Raw genomic sequence first — 13358 nt, forward strand, 5'->3', positions numbered from 1 at the left:
GTTGATTTAGGTTGCCAAGTATATTAGGAGGAAGAGCAGGTATTCATTACCTCGGAGGGTTTTTTTTTATTCATTTAGCAGGTTGTGAATCTTTTTTTGTCATTGGCATTGCTGCAGATGAAATATAAGTGCAAAAATAATATTTCGTTTTGACGATGTAAATGTGTATTGTACATAATTGATTTTTATTTTGTACTGTCAAAATATTTGTATATGTTCTTAGTCACATATAAATTTGGCATTTTTGAACTATTTAGATGTACAAAAGAAGTTTTTTGAATGAACGAGAAACTCAAAAGCTGCACTTAAGTCAGCTAAAGTAGGCTTGCCAGTATAGAGAAAAGATGTGGACTTGGATGTAGATTAATGCATGCAAAAGTATTCTGCATATCTTTGCAATTTTCTTCGGTAAATTATTATTACTGTAATTTCTTATCTGGAATTTCTTTTGAATTAATCATTACAATGATCATATATTCACTGATTACCATAACTCTTTTGTATCCATGACTCAGAGCACAGTTTACGTGCTCTATCGTACTGTAACAGGCAGCGAAGTATATGAGCGAGATAATTGATTATTTCAACATAAATGTTTGGGTGTACAGTGATAACCAACTCCACATATGACTTATCAAACCATAACAGAACAGTATTATAAATACAGGTGTTCCTTTTACAAGATATGTGCCGTTATCGTTCATTGTTGGTGTTTTGTAACCTTGATACATTTGTTCTTGTGTTGCTACTACATTTATGCCAATACAACAGTGGCTGAATTATATATATTTACTATGACTTCTTTGCAAACAATTTACTGATACACAACAACTAGCTTTGTACTACTATGAATTTGCTATTGAAAATTTATTACTAATTTTCAATCTTCTTCCTAATAAAGTAATTTATTTGTAACAAACTGTTCCTATTTTAGCTTACAGTTTATTTGTATGGTAGATAGAAGAAAAATTAAAATGAATGTAAATGTAAACAAATTTGAATTGTTTTTTGACAATTGTCTTCAGTTTTATTGCTGTGTATGATTCACTGATTATTAAATAAGCAGGGCCAAGTCTACAGTATTTACGTTTCAGTGTTATTTATTTATACTACTGCTATAAACTTAATTTAAGCAAAGTATCCAGAATTAAGTTGTTTTATACGCAGTATCAAAAAACAAAGCTGGAATTGATTTGTTTTGCTCCTCAGCATTGTTGCATAAGTGGTAGTATTACAACAGATAGAGTTATAAGTATTGTTGCTTTAAAACTGCATTGGTGAACTAACTAATAACAGTCAGATTAGTTTTAAAAGAAAAAGCCAGAAAAGGTCCACCATATGTTTGGAAAATAGAATAATGGTGATGATGAAGTCTATGATACTTATTTATTTGTCTCTCATCCTAAAAGTAATACATTACATTGAAAGAGCCATACAATGCAACCATTTTAATATTTGTACAACCTTCTTGGAAATGCTACAGATACTTTCATATCTACAATTAATTGTCTATTAAAATGTACTTGCAGTGCTTTTCCACTTACTTACAAACCTATGACTCCTTGATTTCACACTACATATTTTAAGTACATGGATATGTGTAAAATAACCATGTGTTCTAAGAAATATTTATTAACAAAATGTCTATTCCGATATTTTAAAAAGGAAGTATTCCATTACATGAAATGAAATTTAAAATGTGTTGTTTTACACTGAATAACTAAACATGTAATTAATCTTAAAATTGCAATAAATATTTTTTTTTTCTTGAATTTGGTTCATTCTTATTTTTTATATACAAAGAATTTATAACACGTAAAAAATTATTGTGGGAGGATTCTTACACAAAAGTCCGTAAGCATGGAAATTTGAACTTTTCGGTAGTTTTTCAAACATCCGTTGGCACTAAAAGAGTTAAACTTCTGATACAATATAAAATTTGTATTGAAATTCACCCATTACTATTGCTTAAGGGGACTTGAACGCTCCATATAAACCCATGTTAAATTAGGTACTTTTGTGTCCCATTATCTTAGCAAGTAATAAAGATACCAACCTGATATTTTTATCACTTACTATGTGGTCCTATACAAAGCTACTGATCTATTTTTATGAACTTATAACTCTGTTTGGCCAAGTTATGATTTTTTTTTATCTAGCGAGTTCTAAATAACCCTGAAATATAGACTATTTTTCAGTAAAATGAGGCCTAATAAGTCAATACTTGTTATAATTGTTTCTTTGTAGATCAGTAGCATCATAGATACGTACTAAACATCCTGTAAAAATTTCAGCTTGTTATCTTTAGTACTTTCAGAGAAAACGGGTCATTTGTGTGAAAAATCAAAATTTTCGGGAAAACGCAAAAAACCAAAAAAATTTAAATAAAAAGTATATTTTTCACAATACTTGAGCTCTAAAACCCTCCAGGAACATAATATTCATCATTCTCCTCTTCCTCTCCAAGAGCTCTCCTTCTTTTCTTCACTCGACTTTCCTTGGTCATCACTACTACCTAATTTCTTCTCAGAAGAACTGGGTGGCACTACAACTTTTGGAGTAGTAGGCCGAGGCCTAACTGTTGAGTCTTCATCTGGTGAAACTGAAGGTAACCTTTTATAAAACCTATTACCTTTATTGGTACGTTTTTTAAAGATTCCTTTAGGTCTAGTCATTATATTATCAAAGATCACTTTGAAATAAAAGTCTATAAACACTGAGTCAACTTCCAATAATAACAAAATATTGTCAGAACAACAAAGTTGCTAGGTTACAAACAATTGACAATAACAAAACAAGCAGACATCTGTTAAAACTGCTAAGGTCGTAGAGAAACAAAACCTAAGAGTAAGTAAATAATAAATCAGTAAAATCAGCACTATAAGAAAGCTCAACACTGGATACAGCCGTCAATGGCGTTGCAGAGGCAACTTCAAAAATTTATTTGAAGCATTTAGAAATTTTTGTGAGTGATAATATTAATATCATTGTATTCCGAAAATGTCAAACTACAATAAAAAAAAAATAAAAAAATATATGTTAAAAATAATTTTTTTTTGTCCAAGTCCCCTTAAGACAAACTTTTTTAGCATCACGATCATTAATACTAGATCTTGCCCTAGTCACAGTTCCATTCCCTCAAAAACTTTACAATATTGTTGAATACTTCACACATCAACAATTCAATAACAGTAAACTTCGTTATAATGCTATGAACAGGTTAAAGAAGGGTATGTGAATGAACATTGAATTACTCACCAAAGTAGGATTCCATCTTTGACTTTATCATAGAGTGTCTTGCCTTCAGCATCAATGGGCAGAAGATGTGCCAGGTCTGGGTCTCCACCCAGGTTACTATTGATCCAATCAGAGAATGCCAACTGCTCCTCCAACCGCACAGAGTGTGTGGTCCCTAAACCATCATTTGTGCATTACTCAAACTGCTTTTTTTTGTTTTGTTTGACTAAAAAAATTCTTTTTTCCTTACAAATAGTGTGAAAAACCTGGATTTTGGAAAATATGCAAGTTAAAATTCAAAACAAAATAACTCTCTTTTTGTTCCTATATATGGTAAACAAAAGAAGAGACAAGTAAAAAGACTAAATTGTTATATTAGGTAAAAAAAATAATAATGGGAGTCTATTCTCCAGTGCCATTATTTGGTACTCTTCCGGCACCATACAAGGTGTGTTCAAAACTATTACGAATTTTAAATTTTCGCGGGTTACGTATATTCGAATTTTGATTTTTTTGTGGCATTATGTTGGTACATATGTCTCTCACTTATGTTGACAATTTCGGCCATTTTGAATGTTCAGTTAATTGTTGAAAGCTGCTTTGCTTGCACGTGTTTTGGTTCGTCTTCAACTTTTACCCATTCAAAAAAATGGAACAAAGAACCTGTATCAAATTTTGTGTGAAAAACTAAATTAAGTGCGCGGATGCATTCCGAATGTTGAATGTGGCATACGGAGAAACTACTTTGGACAAAAGCAACGTTTATCGGTGGTACAAAATGTTTTCAGAAGGGCGAGAAGATGTGAACGACGAAGAGCGTGCCGGACGCCCGAGCACTTCAACAACAGACGAAAAAATTGATGAAGTGAAGAAAATTGTATTGGCCAATCGTCGAATCACGGTTAGAGAAATTGCCGAGGACCTAGGCATATCGATTGGCTCGTGCCATTCGATTTTAATCGATAATTTGGGTATGAGACGGGTCGCCGCAAAATTCGTATCAAAATTGCTCAATTTCGATCAAAAAACAGCATCGCATGAACATTGCTAATGAGATGTTGGAATCTGTCCACGACGACCCGAATTTGCTCCAGAGGGTCATAACTGGTGACGAATCGTGGGTTTATGGTTATGACGTGGAAACCAAAGCTCAATCATCTCAATAGAAGCTGCCGCACGAACCAAGACCGAAAAAAGCACGCCAAGTTTGGTCGAATGTGAAAGTTTTGCTTACAGTTTTCTTCGATTACAGGGGCGTGATGCATCATGAGTTCTTACCACAAGGTAGAACGGTGAATAAGGAATATTACCTGCAAGTTATGCGCTATTTGCGCGAAGCAATCCGCCAGAAACACCCAAATTTGTGGAAAAACAAAAATTGGCTTTTGCACCACGATAATGCCCCTGATCAGACATCGCTGCTTGTACGCGACTTCTTGGCCAAAAACAACACACTAATGATACCGCAGCCACCGTATTTCCCAGATCTGGCCCCATGTGACTTTTTATTGTTCCCGAAACTGAAGAGGCCCATGAAAGGACGACGATACTCCACAATTGACGAGATAGAGGCGGCATTGAAGGAGGAGCTGAACAAGATACAAAAAAATGATTTTTTGAAGTGCTTCGAAGATTGGAAAAAATGTTGGCACAAGTGTATAATATCCCAGGGGGATTAATTTGAAGGGGACAAAATAGATATTCACAAATAAATAAATAATTTTTGAAATTACACAAAATTCGTGATACTTTTTGAACACACCTCATATATGACTTAAGCACAGCTTTTACCATCTGTTTACTGATTTTCTCGAGTGTCATAATAATAAAAGAGATCTATTGGATATTTCCAATAATAATTCGCTGGGATCTCTGGCAAAACAACAAGTTCTGAAGAGATTTTTTCAAAACATGTCAAGTATGTTCAATATGTCAAGTGAACTGTGTTATATATTGTGAGTAATTGAAAACCAAATACTAGTATAAAAATATAAAATTTTCAAGTTTTAGATAATAAAATAATAAATCTACTCAAGTGGAAATAAAGTTTCTTTCCAAAAATGGTGATTTAAAAATATTTTTACATTATATATCGTATATTACAATAGTAATACTACGGAATTAAAGAATAACATACTTTTTTAAAGAGGAAATAATACAAATTATACTTTAATACAGTCGGAAAGAATTTTAAAATGTATAGAATTGTGAAGTCCACACCATTATTTCCAAAATGACATGGCGGTGCTCTAGAGTGTTAAAATATAGTAAAGACAAAGTGTACTCTGTGAATTATATTCAATTGAATATATAACTATAATTATTTCTGAAAAACCCTTACCCCTTTTTAAGCATTTAGTAATAATGTTTATTTTTAAACCATGGCTTTTACATCAAGAAATAGTGATTTTGTCAAAAAATTTACCACTAATAAATCGGTAATTCAAATCTTGATAGTTTGAGCTTCTGTATAGTTCGAAGTACTATGTAGTAAAAGAATAAAAATACAGAGCAATAAATAACACTTGTAAACAGCACCTTCGACTTTCAAATGCTGTGTAAGAGTTGTAGGCACAATAATGCGTATATTTCGTTACGTGACTGACTTGCGACTTATATGAAGAAATTGTGCAAGAGACTATACCGACAATGACACACAGTACACGCTACGCAGCGCTAGAGGTAGCTTTGTGCAACATAGAAAAACAAGCAGAAGCAACTGCAGCCGACATTATATCACTTCAACACTGGCAGGATATCGCTGCGATGTGTTGAAACAAAAAATCTATTAGCAGCTTATTTAAAAGTAAAACTTGTCTAATGTACATAACATTCTCTTTTATACTTTCTTTTTATTTTAGTAAAATGCAATCATTCATTACTTAACCTACAAACAGTGGTTTTAATTAACAATTCCCTTTTCTCATGATGCTCCGTGTTAATTTGAATTTTTTATAATTCGAAGTAGGTTCGGTCCCATCTACATCGAATTACCGAGGCTCTAATGTAGCTACATTTTCACAGATTCCAGTCTATTAAATAACAGAAAAATATTACAACCCACGCTTTCAAGAAAAGTATAGTTTAAAATTTAAAAGGAGTTAAATAGTAACAATTCTTAAAGATATATTATGTATACTGTTGGTATTAGTCTTCAATCCAACCTGTAGGTGCAGGGAGCCGGGTATCACCCAGTTATGCCATGAGACAGGTATAAAATGTAAATGCATGTGACGGTAGTCTGCTTCCTCCACCACTTTAAAATTGGCAAGACTACACTGCTTATTCTTCATTAAGGTAACATTTCACCTTGAGGTTGCTAAGATACACTGCCAGTGTATTCCCAGTGGAACACACAACAAGGCTGGCAAGAGAGGATAGATAGCAAAACCTGTGTATTCATAATTCTAAGGCGGAGAAGATGGGGTTGCCGCAAAAGTTGTACTCCTTTCACTAGAATAGATTGAAAGGTTTCACGATTGGTACTGAAGTTGTTCTTAGAGTTCAAAGAATTTAAATTAAGAATTTTTAACTATCTGATTAATTTGACAAAATAATTACATCAAAACAAGATTTGTACCGTAGTAAATATGTTGGCAATTGTCCTAGAACAAGAATCCTTTTCAATTCAAACTGTCCACATTACATACGAGTTTTCAAAAATTCTCCTTTCGTGATCAACTTGTCTTTACTAGCTCAAAAGTAATGCGTTCTGGCTAGTATATTAGTTACCTACAGTAAACTTCCGTTAATCCGGCATGGTTAGGACTTGTGACATACCAAATTATCAAATATGTCCAATTATTGGATATAAATCAGAGAAACAATGTAGATACAGTAAATAAACAAATACTCACAGTAAAACATGTTTTTATTATTCAAATATAACCTTACGGTAGTCCTCGTTATTTGTGGATCTATAAGAACTTTTTTTAACTGTCTATTTACAGTGGGTAGTCTACACATCACACAACGGAACGGAATACGCTCAAGGGCACGTTTATCCCGGCTTATCACAGCCCTGTTCGTACTGCCACTGCCAGACTCTCTAGACACTGTTTGCCTATCTCAGAAGACAGTAGCAAGGCATCAGTCTTTTAGAGTCGTCCTTCCATCACAAACATGTGCTGAGCACATTAACTGTGAAGTTGACCTACCATTACTAGATTCAGTTGAGTTGATAAGAAAATACGAAAATGCAACTGTTTACACAGGCTGACAGCCGACGGCCATGGTCAGTCACGTGAATCGATATCACCCAAGTTGACCAAATATGACACCTAGCCTACTCTCCACACCCGCCTAAACGCTGTGTCCACCATGAACGGAAAAAGAACATTATTGCGTATTAAATGATTAATGTATTGTGTTGTTCAAGAAAATGTTACCTTTTCCAAAAGACGTGGGTTACCAAGTTTGCCGAACTGTAGGATGCCGGATTAATGGAATTTTACTGTATTTGGGAGCAAGGGGAAACTTCTACATTTTTGGACGGGAACAACAATGTTTATGACTGATGACGACATGGGAGATTTTGTTTCAAACCGTTAGGTTTTCAGACTGACAAGACATGCTTAATTAGCACGATCCTTTGGCAGATTAACACGTCCAACAAATATATAGTGATTAGTTGTTTTTTGTTTCCTTATGAAGCACTTTGGGCTTCAAACATAATCACACTTTTTGTTCATGTTATTTTGCAAATTATACCCACAAGTTTCACGCCCATAAATTCATGTAGTTTCCTACATTACATTAAAAGTGTTTTGAGAATTAAACGAAGCCCAAATGTCACAACGGCCTAAAGAATAATCTAAACTGACCTTCGCTGGAAGCATCAGACATGCCACCCAAGGTTTCTAGGTTCTCCTTCTTGGAGACAACCTGTTTGAATGTACTGCCAACCTCATTAGCCTTCAGTTCCAAACATAGCTGAAAACAATTTGTTAAGCATTAGGAAGGAACAAATCTGCAAGGTGTGATCGGGGGAGGAGAGGAGTATAGGTAAACAACACTGTTTGGCTACCCATATTAGAAACAAATGTACACTTTCCAGTTCATTAAACTGATTGTTGTATTATAAACAAATACAGTTTACGTCTGACAACTCAACTCTTGTACCTGACAGCTTAACAAATTGGATTATTTCATTTTGAAATTTGTTGGCCGAGAGGTGAGTAACAAAAAATGTTAGAGATAAAAGACATTAAATATTTCAATATGACACAAACTAAATGTTAATGATATAAACAAGTGCTCTGTAGAATTAAGAGATAGAAATGAGACCATTGAAGAAGTAATAGTTTTTTTATGAAAACATAAATAATACATCATTTGTCTATAAACAGGAAGATGAAGTAATCAAATGAATAAAGTAAATCAGCAATGAACAAAACAAAATTGAAAGCAGTAGATGGTGATAGCAAATCTATTGAAATGATTAAGGATGTGATTGTGTACATTTTAGGTGCCATCAACACCTAATTAGTGCATCACTTTCTTGTTGAGTTTTTCTAAAAAATATGAAAAATCAGTATTGTATATCGACTTCAATAATTGACTGCCCCTAAAAATGTCAAACACCGAAACCTATCATGATATTATTTCCTCTTTCCAGAGTTTTGGAAAATCATTGCCCATCAGAGAGTTATGTATAAAACATGCTAAATATATAGAAAAATTACAATCTGGTTTTCAGAAAGGCTATGGAACATGTACTACCCTTATTAAATGAATAATACAGTGATTTAATAAAGAACAACACGATTTGTTAGTAATTCATTAACATTTTATTGCTTTAATCATGAATGAGGAAAATTGAGGAAAATTCATTATTGTGGTTATGGCGACATAACCACATTCATTGAAATGATCATTGTTTAATTGGGGTTTACCATTCATTAAGATTGGTAAACTTCTGTCTTGAAGACAAGAGTCACGTTACAAAATTGGGTAGCGATACATCTGGCCCTCTTCTCAAAAGAAGAGGTTTTCCTCATGAGAGCTGACTCTCTTACAGCCTGTGCTGTTTAACTTTTACATTTCAAATTTTCCTCTCCTCTGTGTGTGCAAAGTTGCACAGTTCATCTCTATTCAGATGACTGGCAGTTGCACCTGAAAGTTGCACCTAAAACTAATAAAATAAGGCTTTTGATTTAATTAATTCTGAACTCAAGAATAATCAGCAAGTACGTTATTATTCCCTGTGCGCTCCCAAATCTAGTGCAGTCAGTGATGTAGGAGTGAGAATGCTGTTTGACAGTAAGTGGTTGATGTGAGTTGTGACGTAAAGACCTTCTCACGTCACCCACGCTTCTCAGCATGAGGAATATGCTGAGTATTAAGAAGAATTTGAAGTTTATTATCTGAGCCGATAGAGATCCTGGTTTTATTAGTTACTCAACCTATAAAAAAAAGTGTGGGATACACTGAATTCAAAGAACGTAAAACATAGCCATTAGTTGGGTGCTCAAGTCGAGAGAGATCTTGAGATCTTGAGTCTCCCTATCAAGTTAGTGCCAAAACATTTCCAATGGAAACAGTATGCATTAACTGTATATTATAACAAACCATCAAGAATCTATACAAGAGGCTAATTTTCCAGAAGGAGGTTTCTCAGCTCTGCAACTGTCAATACAAACCACTTAACCAAAAGGTTGGAAATCAGTAATATAAATTGCTCTCATCTTGGTTCTAGATTGTATAACAACCTCCTCAGACATGTTAAAGCAGGTCTGATTATAACGTATAAAAGTAAGATGAAATGTATTTTAAACCATAGCAGTGTAATTAATTCAAAGTATAGATTTTATTAGCATTAGCTCCGTTATAGTTTGTACGAGGTCTGTCCAAAAAGTATCCGACCGCCAACCAGTAGGCGGCCGCGGCGTAACCGACCGGCTCGAACCGGTTATTGGAGGGGAGGGGCGAGCCTACTCCTATATTATACATTGAATACGATCCGGTCACTCAATGAGTCACAGTGCTCTGTTCCGTACAGTACTGCCGTGTGTGTGCATCGCATTTCAATATGACTGAACGTGTTGAGCAGCGCATTTGCATTAAATTTTGCCAAAAACTTGGCCATTCAGCATCAGAGACGATTACTATGATACGGAAAGTTTATGGTGACGTGTCTATGGGCGATACACAAATAAAATGGTGACGTGTCTATGGGCGATACACAAATAAAAGAGTGGTTTAGGCAGTTTAAAAATGGCCACATATCAGTGGAGAGTAATGACCGATCTGGCAGGCCTTCACACGGCCAGAAACGCTGAAAATGTTGAACGTGTTCGTGCTGCAATTAATGAAAACCGTCGATTGACTGTCCGAGAGCTGGAAGAAGATTTAGGAATACCAAAATCGTCAGTTTGTAACAATTTACACGAAGATTTAAAAATGAACCGTGTTTCCGCAAAATTTGTTCCTCGGCTGCTGACAGAAGACCAAAAGAACTGTCAACTTGAAATCGCACAGGACAATCTAGATTTGATAAAAAGTGACCCAGGGCTATTTAAAAAAGTTATTACTGGTGATGAGTCATGGGTTTATGGCTACGACCCTGAAACAAAGGCTCAATCTTCACAGTGGAAAAGTCGCGAAGAGCAACAGCCGAAAAAAGCAAGACAAAGTCGAGGCAATGTCAAGACAATGCTGACAGTTTTTTTTTTACCAGGACGGCGTTGTTCATCACGAATATGCTCCAAGAGGCCAGACAGTGAATAAGGAGTATTATGTTGTGGTCCTAAGGCGGCTACGAGACGCAGTGCGAAGGAAACGACCTGAACTGTGGACAAGCCGTGACTGGATCCTGCACCACGACAACGTGCCAGCTCATTCCTCAAATCTTATTCAAAGTTTTTTGGTCAAACACGACATCAACCAGCTACGACAGGCTCCCTACAGTCCTGACATAGCTCCTTGTGACTTCTGGCTATATCCGAAATTAAAAATTCCTTTGAAAGGAAATAGATTTGACGATGTTGAACAAATAAAACAAAATGCGACGAAGGACCTATTGGCCATTCCGCAAAATGAATTTAAGGAGTGTTTCCGGAAGTGGGAGGAGCGTTGGAATAAGGTAGTGGCTTGTGGAGGGGAGTACTTTGAAGGGAACCAGATTGCCGTTGCCGCACAGTAACGTCAGTTCATGCCAGACGTCAAGGTCGGATACTTTTTGGACACACCTCGTATATTTTAACTTCTTATAATAAAATTATTATTATTTTATACTTTTAATTGTTACAGAGTTCTAGTTATAACCACAATTTCATTTATGCTCCTAGTTCATTAAGAGACTAAGTTATACAGTTATACTTCAAATAAAGAGGTGTTTTTATTCATATGTAGAAATATAGATGCAATGTGCATATGTCGCTAAGTGATTGTTTCAGTTCACCAGTGTCCAGCACTATTAAATGGTTACAGACAACTCTGTAAGAAGAGTTAACATTGGAAGTAGGAATCTAACCAGCATATATAAGTCTATCACCAATTACATCCTCTCTTAAGTATATTCAATTACTTTATTCACTAACGGATATTTAATTATCACACTGTGAAGCAAAATTCACTTTCTACTACTTTGATAATTATTCTTGAATTATTCTTTTATAATTATAATTTATAATGAATGTACTTTTATGTTTAAATTAAATTTAAAAAAAAAATTAAAATAACAGTAATATTGTTAAAGTTAGTAAAAAAATAGATTCTTTCCATATGTATAAACAATTTCTGTAGCTATTTAAGACCTCTGTATTTACAAATGCTATTTACCTTTTCAAATTCATCAAAAGTTAATCGTCCTTGGTGTTGTGTTTCCTTTTTATCATCATAATCCTCTATCATTCTGCGAACCTTCCAGCCAGGCATCTTGAACCCACAGAGGTCCAGGGCGTTCTTGAGTTCTGACATGTCGATGTAGCCATCTCCATTTTTGTCAATCTGGAACAAATTAATACATATTGGTATAAACATATCCTCTTAACATTTATTTACAAATCAGTGGTTTATTAAAGCAGCTATTACTACCTTGTTCAGATACTGTCAAATATATATGGGACTAATTATCTAAAAACTTCCAAGGAGTCATTGGACTCTCCGCAACTCTTTTGGATGCCTTAATCTAAAAAATTCATGAATGAGTAGTACGTGCATGTCTCTGTGAAGCAGCGGATTATAATCAAGTATTTAGCCAACGAAAGGGTGTCTAACTAAAATGTTGCTGTGTTATGGGCAAAGTTTGGGGAAAATACCCTTTATGTTCAAAAAACCTTTGTGTTTGTCAGCACATTGAATTTTCTGAAAGGCATAAAAAGTCACGATCATCATCCAAGGATGGGTAACAGAAGTCAACATTGAGGCAGTCAAAATCTCATTGAGGAAAATCGGTGCGTCTCTTTGAAATCACACAATATTATTGAGAAGTACTAGATGCGGCAAAATTATCATTTCAAAGGAAAAGGATGCAGCAATTGGCCAGAAGTGAAATTCTTCTGCATGACAACACTAGGCCAAATTTGGCTAACTCCACGAGGAAAAATTGGTTACATTAGGATGGGAAACGCTGAAACGTCCACCTTATAGCCCGGACTTGCCACCCTGTGACTTTCATTGTTTTGGACGCTAGCGTTTTGAAAACAAAGCAGTGGAGGTGTTTATACTCCAATGGCTAAGAGAACGTCCAATGAGTTTTTATAATGCTAGAATAAAAAACTCCCGATATGATGGGGAAAATGTATTTCAAGGGTGGGATAATATGTTGAAAAATAATATATACTTTGTAAGTTTAGGCAAAAAAAGTTAAAATTTTTCAACAAAATCAGTCCCATTTATATTTGATGCACCCTCATAAAATTGCCTAAACAGTATTTTAGGAACTGTCCCATCAGGTCAGGTAGGCAGCACTGTTGGCTACTGTGGTTTCTTTCTTGTGACGGCCATATGAACTGAGAACGATATAAACAACATAACTCCAAGGTAATAAAGAAATGGCGGTGGCCAACAATCTGATCACAAAGGGTTATGATTAAATGTTTTACTTGCAGTTTAAGACTATCAGTATTATAATGATCGAAGACCACTATATACACTTATATTTAATAATTAAAGCCATA

General features: G+C 34.8%; 1 protein-coding gene across 1 annotated transcript in view; it reads right to left on the reverse strand.

Annotated features, from left to right (window-relative positions):
• The window catches only part of LOC124368817 (plastin-2), a 65784-nt gene that overhangs the window by 24380 nt on the left and 28046 nt on the right, over positions 1 to 13358 (reverse strand). The window contains exons 2-4 of the mRNA XM_046826217.1: positions 12019 to 12186; positions 8061 to 8169; positions 3259 to 3412 (exon numbers count right to left, since the gene is read on the reverse strand). Of these exons, the coding sequence (XP_046682173.1) occupies positions 3259 to 3412; positions 8061 to 8169; positions 12019 to 12186 (431 nt within the window). The remainder of the gene's footprint in view (positions 1 to 3258; positions 3413 to 8060; positions 8170 to 12018; positions 12187 to 13358) is intronic.

Source organism: Homalodisca vitripennis, chromosome X, assembly GCF_021130785.1.
Source record: "Homalodisca vitripennis isolate AUS2020 chromosome X, UT_GWSS_2.1, whole genome shotgun sequence".
NCBI lineage: Eukaryota > Metazoa > Arthropoda > Insecta > Hemiptera > Cicadellidae > Homalodisca > Homalodisca vitripennis.